At 48.1% G+C, this 23,633-nt stretch overlaps 1 protein-coding gene across 1 annotated transcript; it reads right to left on the reverse strand.

The window, feature by feature from the left end:
- Positions 1 to 2,319: 2,319 nt before the first annotated feature.
- On the reverse strand, positions 2,320 to 5,207 carry LOC136475018 (serine/threonine-protein kinase RIPK-like). The gene is made up of 5 exons (XM_066472576.1): positions 4,697 to 5,207; positions 4,436 to 4,571; positions 4,193 to 4,329; positions 3,136 to 3,259; positions 2,320 to 3,039 (listed from the first exon to the last, which is right to left on the reverse strand). The coding sequence occupies exons 1-5, from the start codon at positions 5,069 to 5,071 to the stop codon at positions 2,486 to 2,488; spliced, it is 1,326 nt and encodes a 441-aa protein (XP_066328673.1). The 5' UTR covers positions 5,072 to 5,207; the 3' UTR covers positions 2,320 to 2,485.
- Between the last annotated feature and the right edge of the window lie 18,426 nt (positions 5,208 to 23,633).

Genomic DNA, 23,633 nt, shown 5'->3' on the forward strand with positions numbered 1-23,633 from the left:
TCTACACATGAATCTTTAGCCCGTTAACCGTTGGATCGCGCGATCATAAGCTTTAGGCCGTCTGATGTGGGTCAGTTTGGGTGTGTTACCTGCTCCGTCGTCGTCCCCGGCCATCTTGAACCTTGTCGCGGCAGTCACGTGGTCTCCTTGGCAGTGGCACAGCCCCATGCGCTGGTGGGCGGATATTCCCACCTCCGTGTTGGCGAGGTGCGCTCACGGGGAAGCAGTCCTTTTGACCATTTTCGATTTTCTCCCCTTATCTATAAAGTCGGGTTTTTTATACCTTTAACTTTTAAAACCGTTTATTTTTATGTCCTAGATGATTTTGATAGCAGTTTTTCTGACATAGTGCCACATCATCTACAACAACAACAACAACAAAGCCTTTAAGTCCCAAACAAGTTGGGGTAGGCTAGAGTTGAAACCCAACAGAAACAAGGGTTCAGGCACGTAAATAGCTGTCTTCCAAGCACTCCTATCTAAGGCTAAGTCTTTGGATATATCCCATCCTTTCAAGTCTCTTTTTATTGCCTCTACCCAAGTCAACTTCGGTCTCCTCTGCCTCTCTTCACGTTACTATCCTGACTTAGGATTCCACTACGCACCGGTGCATCTGGAGGTCTCCGTTGCACATGTCCAAACCATCTCAACCGGTGTTGGACAAGCTTTTCTTCAATTGGCGCTACCCCTAATCTCTCACGTATATCATCGTTCCGAACTCGATCCCTTCTTGTATGACCGCAAATCCAACGCAACATACGCATTTTCGCGACACTTAACTGTTGAATATATCGTCTTTTCGTAGGCCAACATTCTGCACCATACAACGTAGCAGGTCTAATCGCCGTCCTATAAAACTTGCCTTTTAGCTTCTGTGGTACCCTTTTGTCACATAGGACACCAGACGCTTGCCGCCACTTCATCCACCCTGCTTTGATTCTATGGCTAACATCTTCATCAATATCCCCGTCCCTCTGTAGCATTGATCCTAAATATCGAAAGGTATCCTTCCTAGGCACTACTTGACCTTCTAAACTAACATCTTCCTCCTCCCGAGTAGTAGTGCCGAAGTCATATCTCATATACTCAGTTTTAGTTCTACTAAGTCTAAAACCTTTGGACTCCAAAGTCTTCTGCCATAACTCCAGTTTCTGATTCACTCCTGTCCGGCTTTCATCAACTAGCACTACATCGTCCGCGAAAAGCATACACCAAGGGATGTCCCCTTGTATGTCCCTTGTGACCTCATCCATCACTAAAGCAAACAAATAAGGGCTCAAAGCTGACCCTTGATGTAGTCCTATCCTAATCGGAAAGTCATCCGTGTCTCCATCACTTGTTCGAACTCTAGTCACAACATTGTTGTACATGTCCTTAATGAGCCCGACGTACTTCGTTGGGACTTTATGTTTGTCCAAAGCCCACCACATAACATTCCTTGGTATTTTATCATAAGCCTTCTCCAAGTCAATAAAAACCATGTGTAGGTCCTTCTTCTTCTCCCTATACCGCTCCATAACTTGTCTTATTAAGAAAATGGCTTCCATGGTTGACCTTCCGGGCATGAAACCAAATTGGTTCATAGAGACCCGCGTTATTGCTCTCAAGCGATGCTCGATAACTCTCTCCCATAGCTTCATAGTATGGCTCATCAACTTAATTCTCCGGTAATTTGTACAACTTTGAATATCCCCCTTATTCTTTTAGTGCCACATCATCTAAAAGAGGTAAATCGGATACGTTGCTAGTTTGTAAAGGTAGTTTTCAAAAATTTGTCCAATTTTTTATTTTGAAAAAGTATGTAATTAAAAATCCTAAAATCAATTTTGGTCCTCAAAACTGAGCAGGTAATATTAGTTCAGTCTCTTATTTTTTTTTCCACAAACCAAACAATAGATTGAAGCTAAAAGTCGATTTTCCACTGTAATTCCCTCCGTTAACTGCCACTGCTAATTATCATACCCATTTAAGAGCATCTCTTAAGAGTCTATATCTTACTATCTAAATTATCATTGAGAGAGTTATTTGCATAAAAATTATTTTCTATATCTTTTCACTCTCCAACAGTTTTTCTATATTTCGTGCGCAGTCTAGAGAGTTATTCTCGTCTTCTATTTTTGGCTAGCGAAAATTCTAAAATAGAAGATGGCTATATTTGGATAACTAATTAGAGAAACCATTGGAGACTAGTCTTTCACCAAAATCTCTATTCCTAACATTTTTAAAGGAAATAGTCTTTTGGACATACTCTCGCCAAATGCATCTCTAAAAATCTGCGAAACAACTCACAACTTTATTCCCGGAATCCCGGTTATCCGGAGGAGGATTACTAAGGAAATGAATCAACGAACAAATTAATTTGGGTTACACGTTGCTGATACTGAAACTATGTACACTTGACAATCTTTTTCGTCGGGAAGGGAACAAATATACACAAGCTGCTGACACGTACGGATGCATCGACGGCTGCGCACAGCGCATGCACCTAGGCTCCCCTGTCCCTGCTCTGCTGGGGCGAGGAGCTCCCGTGCCCCGCCGCGGAGCTCGCGGAGCGTTGGTTCGCCGCCGTCCGCAGCTCGCCCTCGGCGTGCACGGCCGACGCGAGACACTTCTTCCTGGCAACAGTGGCCGCCGCGGCGCCGTCCGCCGCTGCCGCCGGCTCTTCGGCGGCCTTGCTGTCGTCGGGCTCGGATTGGACCGTGTACACGAAGGGGCCCGTGGGCACGTCGCTGCACACGGCGAGCAGCGGCTCGAGCGCGTCGACGACGTCGCGCATGGTGGGGCGGGACTTGGGCACGTTGTGCAGGCAGTGGTAGGCGACCATGGCGGCCTTGTGCGCGGCCCTGGCGGAGTACTGGCCGTCCAGGCTGGGGTCCATCACCCGGTGCAGCCGCTCCGGGTGGCGCAGGTACGGGCGCGCCCAGTCCACCAGGTGCTGCTCGCGCCCGCGCCGCCGCTTGTCCACGCTGCGCCGCCCCGACAGCAGCTCCAGGAGCACCACGCCGAAGCTGTACACGTCGCTCTTCGCCGTCAGGTGCCCTGCAATGCATGCATTGCATGGTTAATCGAGAATGAGAACATGCGTACAGTACGCATGCAGTTGGTGTGTCGGTGACGTGACGTAACGTAACGTACCGGTGAGAATGTACTCCGGCGCGGCGTAGCCGTGTGTCCCCATGACACGGGTGGTGACGTGGGTGTCGTCGCCCTGTGGGCCCTCCTTGGCCAGGCCAAAGTCTGAGAGCTTTGCCGTGTAATCCTGCCATACACACACAGAAAAGAAATATCGTTTAATAGTCAGTTCAGCCGCAATGTTGATACTTGCATATCGTTTTGCTTCGACCGTTATCCTAGACATGGGTACGTGTCAGGTCAATCCGTGTTCGCTAGTACTAATGCATTATGCATACACGTACACTGATTCCGTGTCAGAATTTTATGCTTGGGCGCGTGTGCATATCAGGCGCATTCTACTCGTCTGGGGAAAGCACGGATCGAACGGCTCTCTGTTGCCAATTTTTGTGGCTGTCATCAACTCAGGATCGAGAAGAGTGTTAGGTGGATCAAGTACAACTAGTACTCCGGCCGTACTGCTCAGGCTTCGAGCTGCTAGTACGAAGCTCCTACGACGAGGCAACAACCAATTTTTTCGTCCGGTCGAGCTCCGGCCGGGGTGCACCAATTTATAATTGGAAAAAGTACGTTTCTTGCCTGCTTAAAATGACAGGAACATTATATTAATGACGACGATATTATCGTTGTCACATTCGGTAGGAGAAGTGAACGAATCAGAAAGGACACGTTTACTTGTTAGTAATTTGCTGGTTTTCTGGGTACCATTTGATAATTGCTATATTTTTTATTTTTATTTTTTTGAGCTGGCCGCCACACTATATAAAGATATATAAGCATTGTGGAATTCGACCCTCTGGATCGATCAGATGGATATATCCCTGGGTGTACGACAGAGATTGGCGAACTATTTGAAATTTGAAAAATAAAATGTGGTGGCATGTAGTAGTTCTTGGCGTCGGCAAAGAGCCAAGATCGAATTCCTTGGGATTAAAGGAAGCTAATAAGTAACTCGATGAACTAGTCGTGACGAGAAGACGAAGAAGAATATTTTGAACCGGCCGGTCGAAGCAGGCGGGCCTGCAGTAAGCAGAGACCAGGCAATGCATGAGGTACTCACGGAGTCGAGCAGGATGTTGGAGGCCTTGAAGTCGCGGTAGATGACGGGCGTGTCGGCCTCGTGCAGGAACGCCAGCCCCTTTGCCGCGCCCACCGCGATCTTCAGCCGCGTGCACCACGGCAAGGTCGACAGCAGATCTGCATGCATGCGATGCGTGCGTGGATCGATCAGTCCCAGCAGGTCGATCAGGTGTAACACACACCATACTGGAGTATGTAACGATCGAGGTGCTAGGTAGCTTACTCTTGAAGAGGTGGTGCTCGAGGCTGCCTCTGGCCATGTACTCGTACACGAGCATCCTCTGCTCGTCCTGGCAGCCGTACCCGATGAGCTTCACCAGATGCGGATGCCTCAACATCCCCAGGTACACCACCTCGGCCTGCAGCAAGCATCGATCGTACGTAATAAGTGTGTCGTGTCCGATCCATTCAAATTAAAATGCATGTGTAACTGTAAGTACGTACGGCCCGACCCGCCGGACCCGGCGTGCGCACGTATACGTACCAGCCACTCGCGGTGTCCCTGCGGCCCGTCGGCGTCGAGGTACTTGACGGCGACGTGCTGCGGCTCGATCTCCCCGGGCCGGAGCCGCCCGTCGAGGAAGCCCTTGTAGACGGGGCCGAACCCGCCCTCGCCGATGAAGTTGCTGCTGGAGAGGCCCCGCGTGGCGGCCCTCAGCTCCGCCTGCGTGAAGGCGTGCAGGCCCGACGAGGCCAGCGTCCGCGACAGGTCGTCCAGCGACAGGGACCGCAGCCGCGCCGTCGCGCTCCGCATCCGCCGCACCGCCTTCTTCTTCTGCTGCTGCCTCTCGTCCCCGCTCTCGCTTCCGGCCGCCGCCGCCGGCTCCGACCCCACGAAGCAACTGAACAGCATCCTCATGTCGGCCGCGTGATGCCCTGATCGATCGAGTAGTAGTAGTAAGCCTCGGTTCGGTCGCCTTCGGTGCCTTCTTGGCTTCTTACCACGCGCTCGCTCGCTGTACCAGCCGGCCGGTGCAGTTCTTGAGATCGAATGCTACAGGAGGGTTGGATAGGATTGGATGGTTTGACACGAGGCGTGTGGGGATTATATAGCGAGGAGCAGAGCGGGCAGCCGGGCACTGAGCGGCGGGCGCGGGTGCGACGATTTGTCTCGGCGCGGGTGGTTGGTTAGTTGGGGCCGGTGGAGGACTGGAGCCTGGAGGGAGGCGTCGTCTCGTCTGAAACGGCCGTTTTGACCGGACCCGGCAGGACGCCGATGGGAGTGCTAGCACTAGCCAGCGCTGGTGGTTTCGTGTCCGAGCCGAGGACTGGGCTCGATCGCGCGCGCGCGCGGTGATTCCAGTCCTGGGAACCAATACCCGTGGCCGTGTGTGCGTTAGTAATGGTCCGTTCGGTTGAAGGGGAATGGCTCCCTGGAAATAATCCAGGTTGGTTTCGTATTCTAATTTAAATAGGCTTTGTCAATTGGAATTATTTCTGGCTAGGTTTTAGCTTAACCGAACGTGCCCTAAGGGGACTGTGACTTTTTCTTTGCCAACGAGGGATCGAGCTACGACGGGAAGGTGAATGCGACTTCGCTATAGGTAAAACGACGTCGCCAGGCGAGAAAAATCAAACGTTTCCGTTTTCGGCGTCCTCTCGGCAACGGTTTCACGGTGCTGCCAGTATTTTTGGATTTCGATGACTCGGAAGGATGGGATGGCCGAAACTGGAATGGATTGCCATGGCGTGTTTTGCATCGCATGACGCCATCCTTTGCCAAGACATGCCATCATTACACCACACCAGCACGGCAGCACCACACCCCCACCAGGCCCCAGCATCCAAAGAAGCTTCTTTCACAAGAGACAAAGACCGGTTCGTTTTTTTTATCCAGTGTTCTTGTGTTCCAAAAAGTGTCCTGGGTACGAGAAGAGCAGGTGGCTGGGGCTGGGGGTTTGTAATAGGAGATCATTAAGGAATGGTGGTTCAGGCTGGAGCACGGAGCTCACCGTACTACGCCCATATCACGCGACCAGGCGTTCGTCGCACAGACGTCTCTATGCGACGGTGTCGCATACACATTTTTTCCGAGCTTGTAGGATGTCTGATGGGTATTCTGACTTGGGAGCACTATCGTATCGTCGCTCTAGTCCCTAACTCTCTATGCATCGGCGTGCATGGCTGGCTAACGTATGGAGGCGCTCGTGCTCACTGTGCAATCAACGACAGGATCCACGAGCACATGCGGCCATGCATCGTCAACCAGCAAGAATCCAGGAAGGCCGGAACCCGGAAGGGAGGAAGGCACGGCCTGCGCCTGCAGCCCGGCCCGCACGCGGCCGCGCGCATGCTCCACGAACCCCATCATGCACATGCATGCAAGGCCATGGCAAGCAAGCAATCAGCAACTTCTGTAGCGTCTCGCTTGTTAGATAAGTACGCCCACCTACCTGCCCTGCTGGAGCAGTCAGCAGCCGCGACGATTAGACCCGGAAGAAGACAGGAGCGGCGGCGACGAGCGAGCACCTCACACCTGTACCTGCCGGCTGCCGCGTCGCGTAGCTAGCGTTGGCATGATGGGTGTGGTGACGACGAGGGCATCCATGCATGCAACATGCATGATTATTGCCTTGCCTCCAAGAAGTTTGATTAGAAGCATCCTAGTCTACATCAAACGTACTAATGTTCGTTTGAGCTCGTACGATGTGATCTGATCTCCTGACGACCGAAGAAGAACCAGGCGTGCATGTGCCAAGGAATCTTTTTGCTGCAATAAATCGTTGGCAGAACCTTTGGAACTCGATCGGTTTGTTTTCTAGGATTCGGACTAAATTACAACGTCGAATCATATATAGGCCCCGTTTGTTTCGCTAAAAAACAAGTCAAAACACCGTTCCATCTAATTTGTTGTGAGAGAAAAATACTATTTCAATTAAAAATATACTGAAAAAAACGAATTATAACTAACAGAGCCATAACAGAAGCATAGTCTCTGTGGATTTATAATAATAATGCAGGCGCGCGCCAACCAACCCCTCCACGAGAAGAGGGAGTGTATACTAGTATACTACTAATACTATACTATCATTAGAGGTATGGTTTATTTATTTCTAGCTGGCAGTCGTACTACTATATCTACCCTAAACCTTATTCATGTATACCAAAGCCGATCAAACGTGCAGCCACGTCGCCCGTCCCAGTAGCACCCAGTTTCCTTTTTTTTTTCTCCCTGTTTTCCAAATGCCTACCCTTATTCCTACCTGTCCAATCACCCGTCGCTCCTGCCCGCCTACCCGAGCCTTCCAGGACCAGCTCCCTCGCGGGAGCACCCACGAAAAATTTCTACTATTCCTATAAAACAGGTACGTGACCCTGCCTAACCACCGCTGAACACTGCGTCTGGGTTCGCATGACTAATAATATAGCCGGTGGCTGGCTACAAAGATCTTTACAGCCTACTTTTCAGCTTACTTATATAGTAGTCATCTCTTCAGCATTAATATATGGTTCACCCGTCTCTTTTACAAAGTTTCTTAATTCTTGTGTCTAAGTCGACTGTAAGTTTATAGCCCGTTTCTCCTCTCTCTCCTCTCCTCCACGTCAGCATTTGGCCCGCTTACAGCCTGCTATTATACTTGCTCTAAGCTCCACTGACAACATTTTTTATTCGGTAAATCTTTTTATTGCCTGTGCCTTTTTTGGGGGGCTTGTTCTGCTGGTCGTTAAGCCGGCCGGTTTCGGCTGATTCAATAGTGTTCTGTAAGGGAGAATAAGTTGAAAATGTTGACTTGGCTGAAAAGTAGCTCAAGCGAACAGGCCCTGGTTTTTGTCACCCGGATTTGTGCCCATCGAATGCTTCTGTCATTTGATCTCATCCGTCATTTGATCTCATCCGTCCTTCTTTCTTTGCTTCTACTGTCTCACTGGTTTTTGGGTCCCGTTTGTCAGCTTTGATTTTTGGGAATCGCGCCTTTTATGTCTTCCGTTTCATTTCAGCTTCGCGTCTGCCGCATTCATTTCTCTTGTCCACGTGTTTTGGTGGCGAGTCGAGGCGACGCTAGGCGACTCGGGGCGACGAGCTAGGGTTAGTGATTTTTGCTTCGATTTCTCCCTTTTCCTCGGTCGATTTGTTCTAGTTACTTCTATGGCGATGTAATATGAATGTGTGTATGCTTTTCCTGTATTGTTCCGGTTGATTTTCATGATTCCCGTATGTATTTGAAGCTCTGATTTGGCTGATGTTGTATTTGCGGAGGTTGGATTGGTATCTCACGTGAGGTAGGTTATTGTGCTTGATTCTGTGGTATTCCTTCGCTTGAATGATGTGATTTGATTTATGTTCTATCTCTGATCCTATATTTTTTTGTGTGATTTGGGATGTTTGATGCGATTCCTCTTTTGATGCGAGCTCCGATTTCATTGTAATCCTTCGCGTGGATGTTGGATCTGGGTATTTCTGAAGGTATGTGTCTATATCTATTTCATCTCATGATTGTGATATGCTTGTGCTGTTATATGTCTTTTTAGGTTATTTGATGCAGATGTTAGTTTGGTTATCTAATTTGAAGATTGTTCATTGCATTTGTCCTAGTTTTATAAATTGTTATTTGTCCAGTTATAAATTTGCTCTTATTATCAATCTATTTTGATTCCTGTGATCTGAATGCATTTTAAATAGATTTATCTATTTATGCTGTGTGGGTGGGTGGCTGTGTGTTGGTTGTTGTGTGTGTGTTTATTTATCTGTGATCAGACTTTAGTTCTCAGTTTAGGTTTTAGTTGACTCTATTTTTATTCTAGTTTAGTTTTCATTTTCAGTATAGGTTTTAGAGTATATAGACTTTAGTTTCAAGTTAAGTTATTATTTAACTCTTTTTTTGTTTTTGTCTAGTTTTTAAGTTCTAGTTCAGTTTGCATCATTATGTCATGGCTAATTATATATTCAGTATAAGTTGTTGTATTTTTCTTTGGTTGACTTAATTATAATACCTGTAAACCTATAATTATAGTTGACACATGTTATATCTCATTCCTTTTTCGCTTAACTTTCACCCTATATAATATATATCCTTGATTTATAGCTCTGAATGCTGGTATGTTTTGATCCTTGCATTCAATATTTATCTCATATCTTCTCTTTTGTGACTATAGCAAAGATTTTGTTGCTGAAAGGATCAAGATGTCTAAGAGGGGGAGGTGAATTGGGCTAATTTTAAAATTCTTTGTAATAATTAAATCCTACACTTAGTCCACTTCACCCCTTGTGCCTAGAATGCGTTTCTAATGTTCTACCACACAAAAGTTAAGAACCCTAAGTTACAATCCTACTCTAGCATAGCAATTCTAAGAATGTAAAGACAAGAATTAAATTGTTCAAATGTAAATGCTCAAAGTAAAGAGAGGAGAAGGAACGCGGTGATATTTTGCCGAGGTATCGGAGAGTCGCCACTCCTCACTAGTCCTCATTGGAGCACCCGCGCAAGGGTGTAGCTCCCCCTTGATCCGCGCAAAGATCAAGTGCTCTCTACGGGTTGATTCTTCGACACTCCGTCACGGTGAATCACCCACAACCGCTCACAACTTGAGTTGGGTCATCCACAAGCTCCGTCAGATGATCACCAAACTCCTAATCACCACCAAGCCATCTAGGTGATGACGATCACTAAGAGTAACAAGCAAGAACTCTCACTTAACCACAACAAGCCTAATGAGAAGGGTGGATGCACACTTGCTACTCTCTTTTCACTAATCAGGGCTCAATCTTGGATTCTCAAATCTCAATCACCTCACTAGGCTCTTGCTCTACTTGGCACTCTCAAGGGTGTTTCCCAGCTATTGAAATGGGCAAGAGTACTCCCTTGAATGAATAGAGGAAATATTTATACCCCCTCATTCAAAATGAACCATTATGTGTCTCTGCAGGGTGACCGTCCTTGGTAGCAGGGACCTTACTCCTATAGCGAGACTGCTTGATGCTATCATGAGGAGGACCCTGCTACCGAGGATGGGATATCGCAAGGGGTTGACTCGTATTCAGTTGTGGCTACTGAACTCCCTGATCCAGCAGATATGTATCATCATAGGTCCGTGAGTTCTATGATACACTTTGGATTGATCCGGGGCACAGATTCATTCACTTTGCTTTCAGAGGTCGTGACTATAGGCTGATGAGCTTTAGGGTCAGGGAGATATTCAGGCTTCAGGAGTCACCCATCCAGCTACATGAGGTTTGCTATGGTCATAAGAGCCTCCTAGACGCCCTCACAGTGATCTTGTGCCTCCCATAGATCTCATCCGACCCTGCTTCACAGAGGAGGGGTTCTCATCCACCTCCTAGACCACAGGGTCTGCAATTCACACCGCTTCACATAGGCTTCACACTAGCTCAGACTTTGTCGATGCTTGTGACTGATACCCTAGTTTCTAGGAGCCTTGGTGCTACATTTAGTGAGTTGACAAGGCAACCTACACTACCAGATCTATATGTCCCTGGTCCTTCCACAGTTGCTCCTATTACTGGAACTACAGAGATGCTCCCTTCATCTGTTGCATCATCAGAGCTGGCCGCACCAGTCCCAGATCCGACCCAGACCGCTTCAGCATCACTTCTAGCGATAGAGGGTCATACAACTCAGAGCTTAGGATCAGATGATGATGATGCCCAGTTCTAGATCGCTCATCGCACCTTAGCGCCTGACTCATCCGCTGCTGCCCCGCTGACCGACCCTTAGGTTTTGGTGCTTAATGCTAGAGGGGTAGAGGGATCGAGTATGATAGAAATAGGGGGAGCGATATATCTAGGGGGAGCTTATTTATTATATTTGGCTTTTTATGTGTGATACATTATTATGCATTCATGTTTACTTTCATGCATTGAACTAAATACGCGTGATCATGATATTTATGTGATAGTGGTATCTATGTGATATTTATGTGATATGTGACATGTGTGCTCTCTACTTTGATCTTTATATATGTCATGTCACTTGGTTATGCTCATTTGCTTTGCTTCCGTGTTTTACTCTAATGCAAATGAGCTTTATTTCTTGTACTCATGCTTATTTCATATCTATTGAGTACATCATGTTGGCTTGGGTCATATAAGCTTGACTAACTCTTTTATTCTTATTGTCAAAAGCTTATATGAACCAAGCATGTTGAAAACCTCATCTCTTTTACATACTCGAGGTTGTATTGTCATCAATCACTAAAAATGGAGAGATTAAAAGCATCTAGGCCCCTAGTTGGGTTTCAGTGATTAATGACAATATGAGATTACTATGACTAACATGTATTTTGCAGATGCAATTTAGTTAGGTCATGGCAATGGCAATTGATTGGGCAATCATGGTTGTCATGCCCCTACGCTGGAAATCGTTTTGGTTTTCAAAGGATGGACGACAAGGTTAAGGATGGACTAGTTCTAAGTGTCGTTTGGTGTTGAAGAGACACTTAGAGTAGTTTAGGATTTTATTTTTCCTTTGACCATACTATTAGGGGGGTATGAACTAGTAGCTTGACCTAGGTGAGTCTAGTGGGTTAGGTGTGATACATACTTATCAAATCTTACACTAGGTAGCTCCTAAGTAGCCCTAAGATCAATTGGAGCAAACTTCATTCACATATAATTATGAGTTTGAAGTGAATGGAGGGTCAAATGTTGACCGAACACTGGCGCAGAGTCCGGTCAGTTTATTTGATCAAGGTGAAGTCATCTGGATGTGACCAGATGTTGAGTGAAATGTGACCAGACGCTGGGTGTTAGAGTCCGGTCAACTTCCGTAAGGTTCTAGAGAGGGAGAAGTCTAATCAGATGCGTCCGGTTAGTGCTAACCGAATGCTAAGCCATAAAGTGACTAGAGTCTAGTCAATATCAGTAAGGTTCCAGAGGGTAGTTTTTATGATCGGACGCGTTCGGTCAGTGCTAACCGAACGTAGGTTAGAGTCCGATCACAACTTAATGGCTCTGTGGTAGAGAGAACTGAGAACTGACCGGAGCATCCGGTCACTCCGTAGAGGCACATAATGGTTTGTTTTGAATGAGGGGGTATAAATACTTTCTCTATTCACTCAAGGAAGTACTCTTGCCCATTTCAACAGCTGAGAAACACCCTTAAGAGTGCCAAGAAGGGCAAGATCCTGGTGAGGTAACTGAGATTCGAGAATCCAAGATTGAGCCCTCATTAGTGAAAAGAGAGTAGCAAGTGTGCATCCACTCTTCTTATTAGGCTTGTTGTGGTCAAGTGAGAGTTCTTGCTTGTTACTCTTGGTAATCACCATCACCTAGATGGCTTGGTGGTGATTGGGAGTTTGGTGATCATCCAACGGAGTTTATGGATGACCCAACTTAAGTTGTGAACGGTTGTGGGTAATTCACCATGATGGAGTGTCGAAGAATCAACCCATAGATCTTGATGATCAAGTTGATAGTTAGAGTGAAGATCTCATGTGTGGTCAATTTTATGATGATGATGCATTTGTAGATAAATCTAGTTCTGATGTTGAGATGTTTTCAAAGGTCAGCTTTTTTATTATGATCTTCTTTCTTCATTTTTATATGGTTTGGTTTTTTTCCATGATCTAGCCTTACTTTTTTTATTTATATTTATATTTTTTAGGAATCATAATCTGGGGGTTCAGCTGTGAGGAATTTCAATAAAACTCTGTATCAACAATGTCTGAAGGATGTATGTTTTTTCCTTTGTTTCTAAGTTGTTGTTTTCTTTTGTAACTTTTTTCATCTTTTCAGTACAAGCGTATCAATGCATTGAGGCATAAATTGAGTTTGGCTTTGCAAGCTCAGGTATGACCTTTGTTATTAACCTTTTTTATCATTTATATTTCAAGTAGTGTAGATTTTTATATTATGCCTTTTGTTTCTACTTATAGTCAAAGAAAAAGAGATCTGCTTCGTGGACTTCTGAAGCTTTTACTAGGCAGTCTAACAGTAAATTTGCTGGTGTCATTTCTTCAATGTTTGAGGATCAAAAAGATGTTGTTAGGAGATATGGTTTTGGATCCCTTCTGCTTTTTGACAAGTGCTTTGTTCCTAAGAAATTTAGCAAGTGGTTGGCTTCTCTTGTCGAGTCCAAGTCTGATGATCTTATTGTTCAAGGGAAGGCTATCTCATTGACTGCTCTGTTAATCATGTTCTTGGTATTCCTGTTGGTGAGACTCCTTTTCCTTCAAATTACTCTGCTGGAAGAGAGTATGTTGTCATACCCAAATTTAAGGACAAATCTGGATATAAACTGTGGGGGGTATTAACCCCTATACCCTTACGGCTAAGCTTGGGCCAGCCCGGATCAATGGGTCCGGTCCACCTGAAGGACGACGTGTGGCCCGGCCAACCTGATCGGAGTCCCGCACAAGGAGTCAAGGCGAATTTGGCGATCAAGCAGGATCCTGGTCAGTTAGAATAGGAATCCTTATCTGGCCGCATATGGCAATTATAACTGACTAGGATTAGGTTCTAGATCTGTAACCCTGCCCCACGGACTATATAAGGCGGGTAGGGGATCCCTCTAAAAAACATCTCTCATTGACATATAGCAATACGAATCAGACACAGGACGTAGGTATTACGCCTTCTTGGCGTCCGAACCTAGATAAAACCTCGTGTCTGTCTTGTGTCACCATCATAAAACCTCGTGTCTGTCTTGCGTCACCGTCTTGTTTGGGGCTTGCGCATCTGTCTGCCGATAATCTACTACCTTGGGCATATCCCTAGGTAGACTGCCGACCATATTTCATCGATAGTGGCATGCCAGGTAGGGGGTGTGCGTATTGCTCTCCAAGCAAACAAGATGGTCATTATCTCCAGCTCCATAGCTACGCCGAATGGCCTCACATTCACCGTCGGCCAGATCACTCAGACCACTGGCTTCGATGACTTCATCGCCATGACCACGGAGGAGGCGTGGATTCAGTCCGCGCCGACCACTACTTCACCTGCATCGGCTATGGCTCCGACCACGATGGATAAGGCTCTAACCACTACAGATATGGCTCCGACCACGTTGGATCTGGCTCTGACCACGGTACATCTGGCTCCGACCACGCCTACGTCACCTTCAGCCACGCCGACAACCCATCATCCTCTTCCCCGCTACAAAGGGAAATAGATCGACAACACTGACCAGCTTGACTCCATCGATCGGATTAGCACCAAACTCGCTGAAACCCTAGCTCTAGTAAGTACGATTCAAAGTCAACCTAATGAGCACGTAACCGCTCCCCACAATAGATCTACTTGACTAGCTCAGACCAGTCATCCTACGCAACTTGGAATAGATCTTGTGGCCATATCTACTCCTGAGGGGCGCTCCGTTCGTCGCCAGCCGACCTTCACAATGGGCCTCCGACTCTCCGAGTATGAAGCCTCGACAGAGAACTACCAGGTCTAGCCCTATGGCCTGCAAAACACTGCCTCCAGCTACGCGTACAACTTACAATGCCGCTTGGATCTGCGTTTTATGCACCGATCTCGGCCGAAGCCACGCAACTTCGTCAACATAATTCGGATTGAAGATTATCATGAAGGATCCATCCACACGGTCCAAGAGGGTGACTCCAGCTCCTCGTCTGGCACCGCATCTGATGCCTCCGTCCACACCAAGCTCCAGCATCATGGAGATGAAGGCGTCGAATACGATCTGGATATCCTGGATCATGCCCCGGGATTCCCACAATTCCCATCTTTCCCGCCAAGGCGAGGGGGTTTGATCAATGTTGTCAGCAATGATAAACCACCGGCAGTTGGTGAAACAGAACAAGAAAGGACTACACGTGAGGCACGCAACATTGACCGGTTTAATTGCCGGCAAATTGAAGCCGAAGCAGACCAGGAGGCACGGCGCATAAGGGTCCAGCCACGTGACCTCAACGATGCTTTCGACAGGGTGGGAGACAAACAAGTCTTCAGGACTCCAAGTGCTAATGTAGCTGTCGCCATGGCGACAATGCAACGGCTACCGAACACCCCGGAAACCCAAGCAGTTTGCGATGAAATACAAGCCTATCTGACGGCTGCTATGGCCCAGACCGTGGAGATTGCAAACCAAGCTCGGGCTCCATCTGTATCAGTCAAGTCAAGCCACAGCCGCCAGCACCCAAGTCATTCACAGCCACTCAACCAACGTGGCTCGTGCAACAACGATGGCCATGACGGTGGTCGGGATGACAACCACCATCGGGAGGACAATCGTCGCGACATCTAGGACGATAATCACCGAGACAACCGCGACAGCCACCGCAATAACTGCGGTCACAGGGCTAATGCAGATGGCAATCGAGATCGCCGCGATGGCAATAACGATCTTTGCCATTACCTTGGTGAATGCGACCTGCGCGCTCATATCAACCAGAGAGCCAACGATTGAGCATCCCACAAAAGCTATCGCTGTATGGAGTATGACACTGCCATGGTCCACCGGGTTTGAAGCAGTTTACTCCGCACCTTTGCCAAGTCATATGGCCCAAGAATTTCAAGCTCGAGAAACTTCAGAAGTACGATGGCGAAGAAAACCCCGAATTGTGGGTCATGCTCTATGAAACTACGTGCAGATCAGCCATGGCTGGTGAGCACGTCATGTCTAACTACTTCCTAGTCGCTGTTGGCCATGTAGATCACCAATGGCTGGTCAGCTTGCCGGTAAACTACTTTGATTCTTGGCAGGAGCTTAAGCAAGCCTTCATCGACAATTTCATCGCTACTTGTGAATAACCAGGCAACAAGTACAATCTGCAATGGATCTGAGATCGGAAAGATGAGCCACTACGCGAGTATGTTCGGCGTTTCTCGGAGATGCGCATCAAAGTCCCATCAATCTTCGACAATGAGGCAATCGAGGCTTTCATCACTGGCCTCCGCTTCCACGACGCCCTAAGAGACAAGCTCCTCTGGAAGAGACCTGAATCAGTCACAGCGCTCTTGGCCATCGCTAAGAAATATGCGGACACCGACGATGCTAAAAAGATAATTGTTGAAGAAGCAGCAAGGGTTCCACGCTCCGACCACCCTCCACACCACGACGATTACCGCGACAATCGTGGTCGGAATGACAATTTTGACCGCCGCAACCAGCGCAATGACTCCCACGACCACCGTGACCAACGTAATCGGCGACGCAGCTGCCATGACGATTATAGGAGCAAGCGTGCCCGGGAAGACGATGGCGAGGTCAATATCGTGAAAAAGGGCAGCGGACGTCATAACTACGAAGACGACTACGCCAAAGCATTAAAGGGGCCCTGCCAGCTCCATCCTAAGTCAAACCATATCATGGAGAATTGTCGCGTCCTCAAGTCTATCTATACGCATCAACAGGCTCCAGATACATCCGACAAGCCTAACGATGCAGCGGAACAACATAATGAGGATAACGACGACGACGATGTAGACCCTCGCCACAAGTACGTCAAGCCAACCGATCACGTACACACCATCATCGGAGGCAAAGTGTCCATCGAGACCAAGAGGGAACGCAAGTTGCTCGCCCGTGCTTGCTTGAACGTGGCCAACGCCGATAACCTCCTCGCCGATCCCCGGCTCCCTCCGTGGTCTCACCACGAAATCTCTTTCAGCAGGAAGGACCAATAGGCCGCAATACCAGAGCTAGGACGTTTTCCCTTGGTCCTCGATCCATGTATCAACAAGGTCTAGTTCGACAGAGTACTGATCGATGGCGGCAGCTCCATCGATATACTGTTCAAGAACAGTCTGCCCGCCCTAAAGATAGCTCAGGTGGATCTTAAGCCATATGAGGCACAGTTCTGGGGTGTTCTCCCCGGACAGAGCTCTACACCTCTCGGGCAGATCATGCTACCTGTCTAGTTTGGGACCCCGGACCACTTCCGCACCGACTACGTCAACTTTGTGGTCGCTAACTTCGACGGCACCTACCATGCTATTCTTGGTCGACCGTCGCTCACCAAGTTCATGACCATACCTCATTATAGGTATCTGGTGCTCAAGATGCCTACCGAGAAAGGAGTCCTAACCCTCCGAGGTAACGTGTACGTCGCTTACACCTACGAAGACGACAGTTTCAAAATAGCAGAGGCCCATGACCTTTCTATTTGCATGGCCGAGACCGTTCTTGACGCTAAGAAGACCTCAGCCAACCACCTGGAGATCCCAGAGCTCGAGGCTCCATGCAAGAACATCAAGTCCAAGGAGGACAAGGCAATCCAGCTGGTCGATGGTGATCCCAGCAAAACGGCCCTTATCGGGGCTGACTTAGATCCCAAATAGGAAGACGCGCTCGTCAGGTTCTTGAGGGACAACATGGATGTGTTTGCATGGAAACCTTCCGACATGCCCGGTGTACCTCAGAACTTGATCGAGCACTCCTTAAATGTCAATAGCAAGGCAAAACCAATCAAGCAGAAGCTACGACGGTTCGCTCACGATAAAAAGGAGGCGATTAGGGTAGAAGTTACATGGCTTTTGGCAGCTGGATTTATCAAAGAAGTGTATCATCCGGAGTTGTTAGCCAACCCGGTTCTTGTACACAAAAAGAATAATGAATGGAGAATGTGCGTTGATTACACTGATCTCAACAAACATTGCCCTAAGGACTCCTTCGGCTTACCTCGCATAGACGAGGTCATAGATTCAACTACCGGTTGCAAGCTGCTTTCCTTTCTCGATTGCTACTCTAGTTATCACCAGATCGCTCTCAAAAAGGACGACCAGATCAAGATGTCTTTCATCATGCCTTTTGGCGCCTACTGCTACACGACTATATCGTTCGGGCTCAAGAACGCTAGGGCTACATACCAATGCGCCATTCAGGCCTACCTCACAGACGAGATAAAAGACAACCTTGTGGAGGCCTATGTGGATGATGTAGTTGTCAAAACCAAGGAAGCACATACCCTTATTGACAACCTAAGACGCACCTTTGTAGCCCTCAATACATTCCAATGGAAGTTAAACCCAAAGAAGTGCGTCTTTGGTGTTCCTTCTGGTATATTGCTAGGCAACATCGTCAGCTACGATGGCATACGCCCTAATCTAGTGAAAGTCAAAGCTATCTTAGACATGAAGCCCCCCAAAAAGGTAAAGGATGTCTAGAAGCTTACCGGATGCATGGCTGCTCTCAGCTTTTTCATATCAAGATTAGGAGAAAAAGAGCTATCGTTCTTCAAACTGCTCAAAGCATCCGAGAAGTTCGAGTGGTCGGAGGAAGCAGACGCTGCCTTCACGTAGCTAAAACAATATCTCGCATCACCTCCGGTCCTTACTGCTCCTAGAGAAGATGAAACTCTCCTACTTTACATTGCAGCAACCAATTGGGTGGTCTCCACTACCATGGTGGTCGAGCGCGATGAGTTGAGCCATGCCTATAAGGTACAGCGGCCAATTTATTTCATCAGTGAGGTACTCAACGAATCCAAGACCAGGTACCCACAGATTCAAATATTGATCTACGTCATACTAATAACATCCCAAAAGTTGAGACATTACTTCGACGGATATCGTGTGGTGGTCATGACCGAGTACCCTTTGGGGGACATCATTCGCAATAAGGATGCGAATGGGCGCATTGTCAAATGGGCAATGGAGCTATGCCCCTTCTCCTTGGAATTTGCAAGCCATACTACAATCAAGTCTCAGGCACTCGTCGATTTCATCGTCGAGTGGACAGACTTAAGCACGCCTGCCTCTCCAGGATCTGACGAATATTGGACGATGTACTTCGATGGCTCTCTCAACATTGATGGTGTGGGAGCAGGAGTTCTTTTCGTGTCACCATCCAAGGAGCAGCTCCGATACATCCTCAGGATTTACTTCCCGGCATCTAATAATGCCGCCGAATATGAAGCATGCCTGCATGGTTTACGCATTGCGGTTGAGCTTGGTGTTAAACATCTCTATGTCTATGGAGACTCGGCTCTAGTCATCAACCAACTCAATAAGGACTGGGACACGACCAGTGAAAAGATGGACGCATACTGCAAATCGATAAGGAAGCTAGAAGGCAGGTTCTATGGCATCGAGTACATACACGTGGTCCAGGACAAGAACCAAGCAGCGGATGCGCTATCAAAGTTAGGATCATCCCGAGCCAAAATCCCACATGGTGTATTCGTCCAAGACCTGCTCATGCCTTCCATCGAAGAGGAAGATTCCACAGTCGACAAAGCTCCAGACCAGCAATTGGTGGCTACGGTTCCAGCGCCGAGCACAACCGAGCCGCCCCCGACCACTCATGAGCCAGACTAGAGAACACCTTTCATCAAGTACTTAACAGATGGCAGCAGTTATACTGATCAGACAGAAAACGAGCGCCTGATGCGTCGCAGTAAGCAATATCTGCTTGTCGATGGCAAGTTATGGCGCAAAAATGCAAAGGAGGAAATCTTGATGAAGTGTATAACCCAGGAGGAAGGCGAACATCTCTTGGACCAAATCCACTCTAGCTCCTGTGGCAACCACGTGGCCTCAAGAACACTGGTCGGTAAGGCTTTCTGAGCAGGGTTCTATTGGCCGTCAGCAGTAGCCGATAGAAAAGCTAGTCCGCCGCTGTGAGGGTTGTCAGTTCTTCGCCAAGAGAATCCACATACCAGCACATGAGATATAGACGATACCAGCCTCTTGGCCCTTCGCATGTTGGGGACTAGATATGATCGGGCCCTTCAAACCGGCTCCTAGGAAATTTACATGCGTCTTTGTGCCGATTGACAAATTTTCTAAGTGGATAGAATACATGCCTTTGGTACAGGCATCTTCAGAAAAGGCTGTCATGTTCCTCGACCAGGTCATCCACCGTTTTGGTATACCCAACAGCATCATCACTGATCTAGGTACTCAGTTCACTGGGAACGCTTTTTGGGACTTCTGCGATGAAAGGAGCATAATAGTAAAATACGTCTCGGTGGTGCACCCTAGAGCTAATGGACAAGTCGAGCAGGCAAATGGAATGATCTTGGACACATTGAAGAAGAGGATGTACAGAGAAAATGACAAAGCTCCCGAAAGATGGCTCAAAGAGTTACCAGCTATGGTCTGGGGCCTTAGGACGCAGCCCAGTCGTAACACCGACGTCTCACCATACTTTATGGTTTACGGCGCTGAGGCAGTCCTCCCACCAGATATAGCTTTCCGATCAGCACGAGTAGAGAACTTCGACGAAGGCAAGGTCAATGAAGTATGGGAGCTAGAAGTGAACAGTGTAGAAGAGAAAAGGCTCGATTCTTGTGTACGCATGGCCAAATACCTTGCTGTTTTGCGCAGGTACTACAACAAGAACGTTAAAGAGCGGTTCTTCATGGTCGGGGACTTAGTCCTAAAGTGGAAGATGAACCAAACTGGTGTCCACAAACTCGCAACCCCATGGGAGGGACCCTTCATTATCAAGGAAGTCACACGACCAACGTCTTACAGGTTAGCTCACCTGGACGGTACAGACGTACGAAACTCGTGGCACATCGACAAGCTTAGACGTTTCTATGCTTAACTACTGAGATATGTACTCCTCTTGTACTTTCGATTTACTTCAATAAAGCAATTATGATTTCTCCGACCACTTTATTGTGTCACTCCGAATTTTATGGTTATTCTAACTTAGCCAGTACAAGCCGACCACCACTCCTTCTACGGTTTTCGGAGCAGACCTTGTCTCCGGCACCTCCCAACACATGCATGGGATCCGCTCTCTACGTTACGGGTGATCGGTAGGTCCCCCTTGGTTTGACTTGTCCGCGTCCATGTGTGCACAGGTCACCGTACCTCACACTCCGACCACATGACAAACTAGGGCCACACAAACCTTACAGGATGATGTGTCGAGCAAAATGGTACAACTAGATAGAACAATAACGTGTTCTTACTTAGTTACACCAACATAAAGTATCAAGCTTAAATACGCTTTGTACAAAGCAAACAAGCTTATAATGATATACAGTTACATTATTACAAGCTGGCCTGAAGAGGCTCAAGTTTACAATAACACAACTATGTCCTCCTTCTACAGCTCTAAGCCTATTACATTGGCTGGTCGGGGCGCATGACACTTGCTACTCATCGCTTCTGATATCCTTCTCGAGTCTTGGGGACTCTTGTGCTAGTCGAGCTGAAGGGGATGGCCCTGCCAGTGCCTGGCTGGTCGAGACCGTAGGCTTCGTCGGTTGGCTTGCAGCTGATGGCATTTCCAGCTGACTTGTCGATGGCGTACCCTGTACAGGTGTTGTCCCACCTCCATATAGGTTAATATCGCCAATTATCTTTGATGACAAGTCTAGCTGGGCCGTCCAAAGCTCCTCTGCCTTGTCTGGGTCTACCTCCTTTGGGTACCTAGCCTCCAGGCGCTCGAGATCGATCAGGGGGTAGTGGGCACGCACCATGCTTAGTACCTAGGCACCCGTGTACTCACCTGCCTCCTTCACAAACTCTTGGAACCATCCCCACGCTTGTCTGCATCTCTCGACCAGTCCAAGCTGGGGCGTCCTTGGCTCTTCCTCTGTGAGCGCCGAGTCGATAAGGTCGAGGACGGGCACAATGCCAGTTGCCACTTCTTGGCACTGGTTCTTCCACGCGTCCCGCTCCTCGGTGGCCTCGAGGCATCGTGCTTTCCAACCGCCACGCTCTTTGATCATGGCCTCTAGATGCCTCTTGGCATTGACTTTTAAAACTGAACACCGTATAAGACATCAAATGTAATGGCATGACAAGACAAGGCAATGAACAGAATGAAAAAGGTGGTCTAGAATACTTACTTTTCAAATCCTCCTTTATCTTGGTTGTGCGGTCCCGGAGTTCAGACTGGTCGTGTGCCAGTTTCTTATTGTCCTCCTTCAGGCGACCACACTCTATGGTCAAACAACTATTCTCCCCTTGGAGGCAGGTCACTTCAGCTTCTAAACCTACATTACAGCTGTTACTGCCAAGAATGCAACAACACAAGCCCTGCACTTACTATGATAAGATGAAAACTTACTTGTTATCTCCCGCTCTTTGTTATTGAGCTGGCCAACCAGGTTTTGGTTCTGTGTTTCTCGCTCTGTCTACTCCTGGTCGGCGGTTTCAAGTTGGCGCCGCAAGTGTTCCACTTTGGCCGCCAGTTCTTTATTGGTCGCCGTGATCCCTTCAATCTGGTCAAAGCACCTCTTTCGGTACCTTGTGGTTTTCATCAAGTCCTGCATATAGACAAGCTAAGTCAGACAGTTCGACTACATGACAGGGTCAAGTGGCCAAACCAGACATACCTGGACTTCTGTCATCAGACGCTTTGCCGCTCGTTCAACTTTTAGGGTCTCTTGGACCTCTGGGATTTCTTCGTGCATCACCCACTCGTCGTTCCGCTAGTGCAACACATATACATGTTGTCGCTTATCTTGGGGATGGCCCAGGACCTCTTCTACTTTGTCCTCTTTAGCTTTCTGTTTAGGGGGCGGTGCTGGTCTAGAGTCTGTAGTCTCCATGACCACCATGACTTTCCCACGAGCCGTTGCATCGGCAAGAGTGCTCTGTGCAACTTCTAGCTGCTGCTCCTCGGCTTGATCCGGTTCCCTTGGCACCAAAGTATCCGCCTCAGCAGGGTTTGTGCTCGGAGCACTAGCACTCTGCTCGGCTGTCTTCTCGACCAGCCGCTTGGGGACTGCTGTCTGGTCATCCGCCTGCTGAGGTCTTGACGGAGTTCCTTCTATAGGTTCCTCCATGGCTGGCTGCTCGGCAGTTTTTCCCACCATTGCTAGCGAAGTTGTGCCGCACCCAGCTAGCTGGTTGGGATTCTCGGTAGACACCGTCCTAATATATCAGAGAAAAGTTCAGAAGATAATATTATTTCAATACAAATTACAAGCTTACATCAAAGTTATAGATACTTATAGCTTCAAGGCGCGGAATGATGTGGCGAAGGAGCGTCTCCTTGACCGCCCCTGCTCCGTGTGCTCGGTAGGTTCCACCAGAACTCTTTCCACCACCGGTATAGGCGTCGGGGCTTGATGCTCGGCATTTCCTTCGCTTGTCCTCTATGTTGCAGTGGTCGGTGATGTGATCACTGCTGGCACAGAGGAGGTACCCTATTCCGTCGACCCCATTTGTCTCCTCCTCTTTCGAGGGATGAGCTGGAAGATGTCCGCATCCTCTGCTTCATTGTCTGAAAGGGGGAAGATAGCTTGGTGTTGTTTGTTGGCAGCCGGACGCTTGCTAGCGGCTCTGGTCGACGCATCCTCCATAGCCTCGAGTGTCGCCCAGTGGACGTCGTCGGTCCTGGCACCGGTCAGGGCAGCTGGGCCAGCAACTTGTGGCCAATCCACATCGGGGGGCGGAGACACAAACACTGCTGCCCGGTCACGACCATTACTCTGAGACACATAATGGAGACAACAGTCAATTTCTTGTTATAACATGATTCTATAGTTAAAAGGAAGCATCATTTACCTTTGGGGGAGGTCAGGCCAGCTTGAAGGCGTGCTCGATGTCGTTCAACCTGATGTAATTGGGATCGGCCAGGTTGAATAGCTCCCCA

The sequence above is a fragment of the Miscanthus floridulus genome, chromosome 8, assembly GCF_019320115.1.
Source record: "Miscanthus floridulus cultivar M001 chromosome 8, ASM1932011v1, whole genome shotgun sequence".
NCBI classification, from domain to species: domain Eukaryota; kingdom Viridiplantae; phylum Streptophyta; class Magnoliopsida; order Poales; family Poaceae; genus Miscanthus; species Miscanthus floridulus.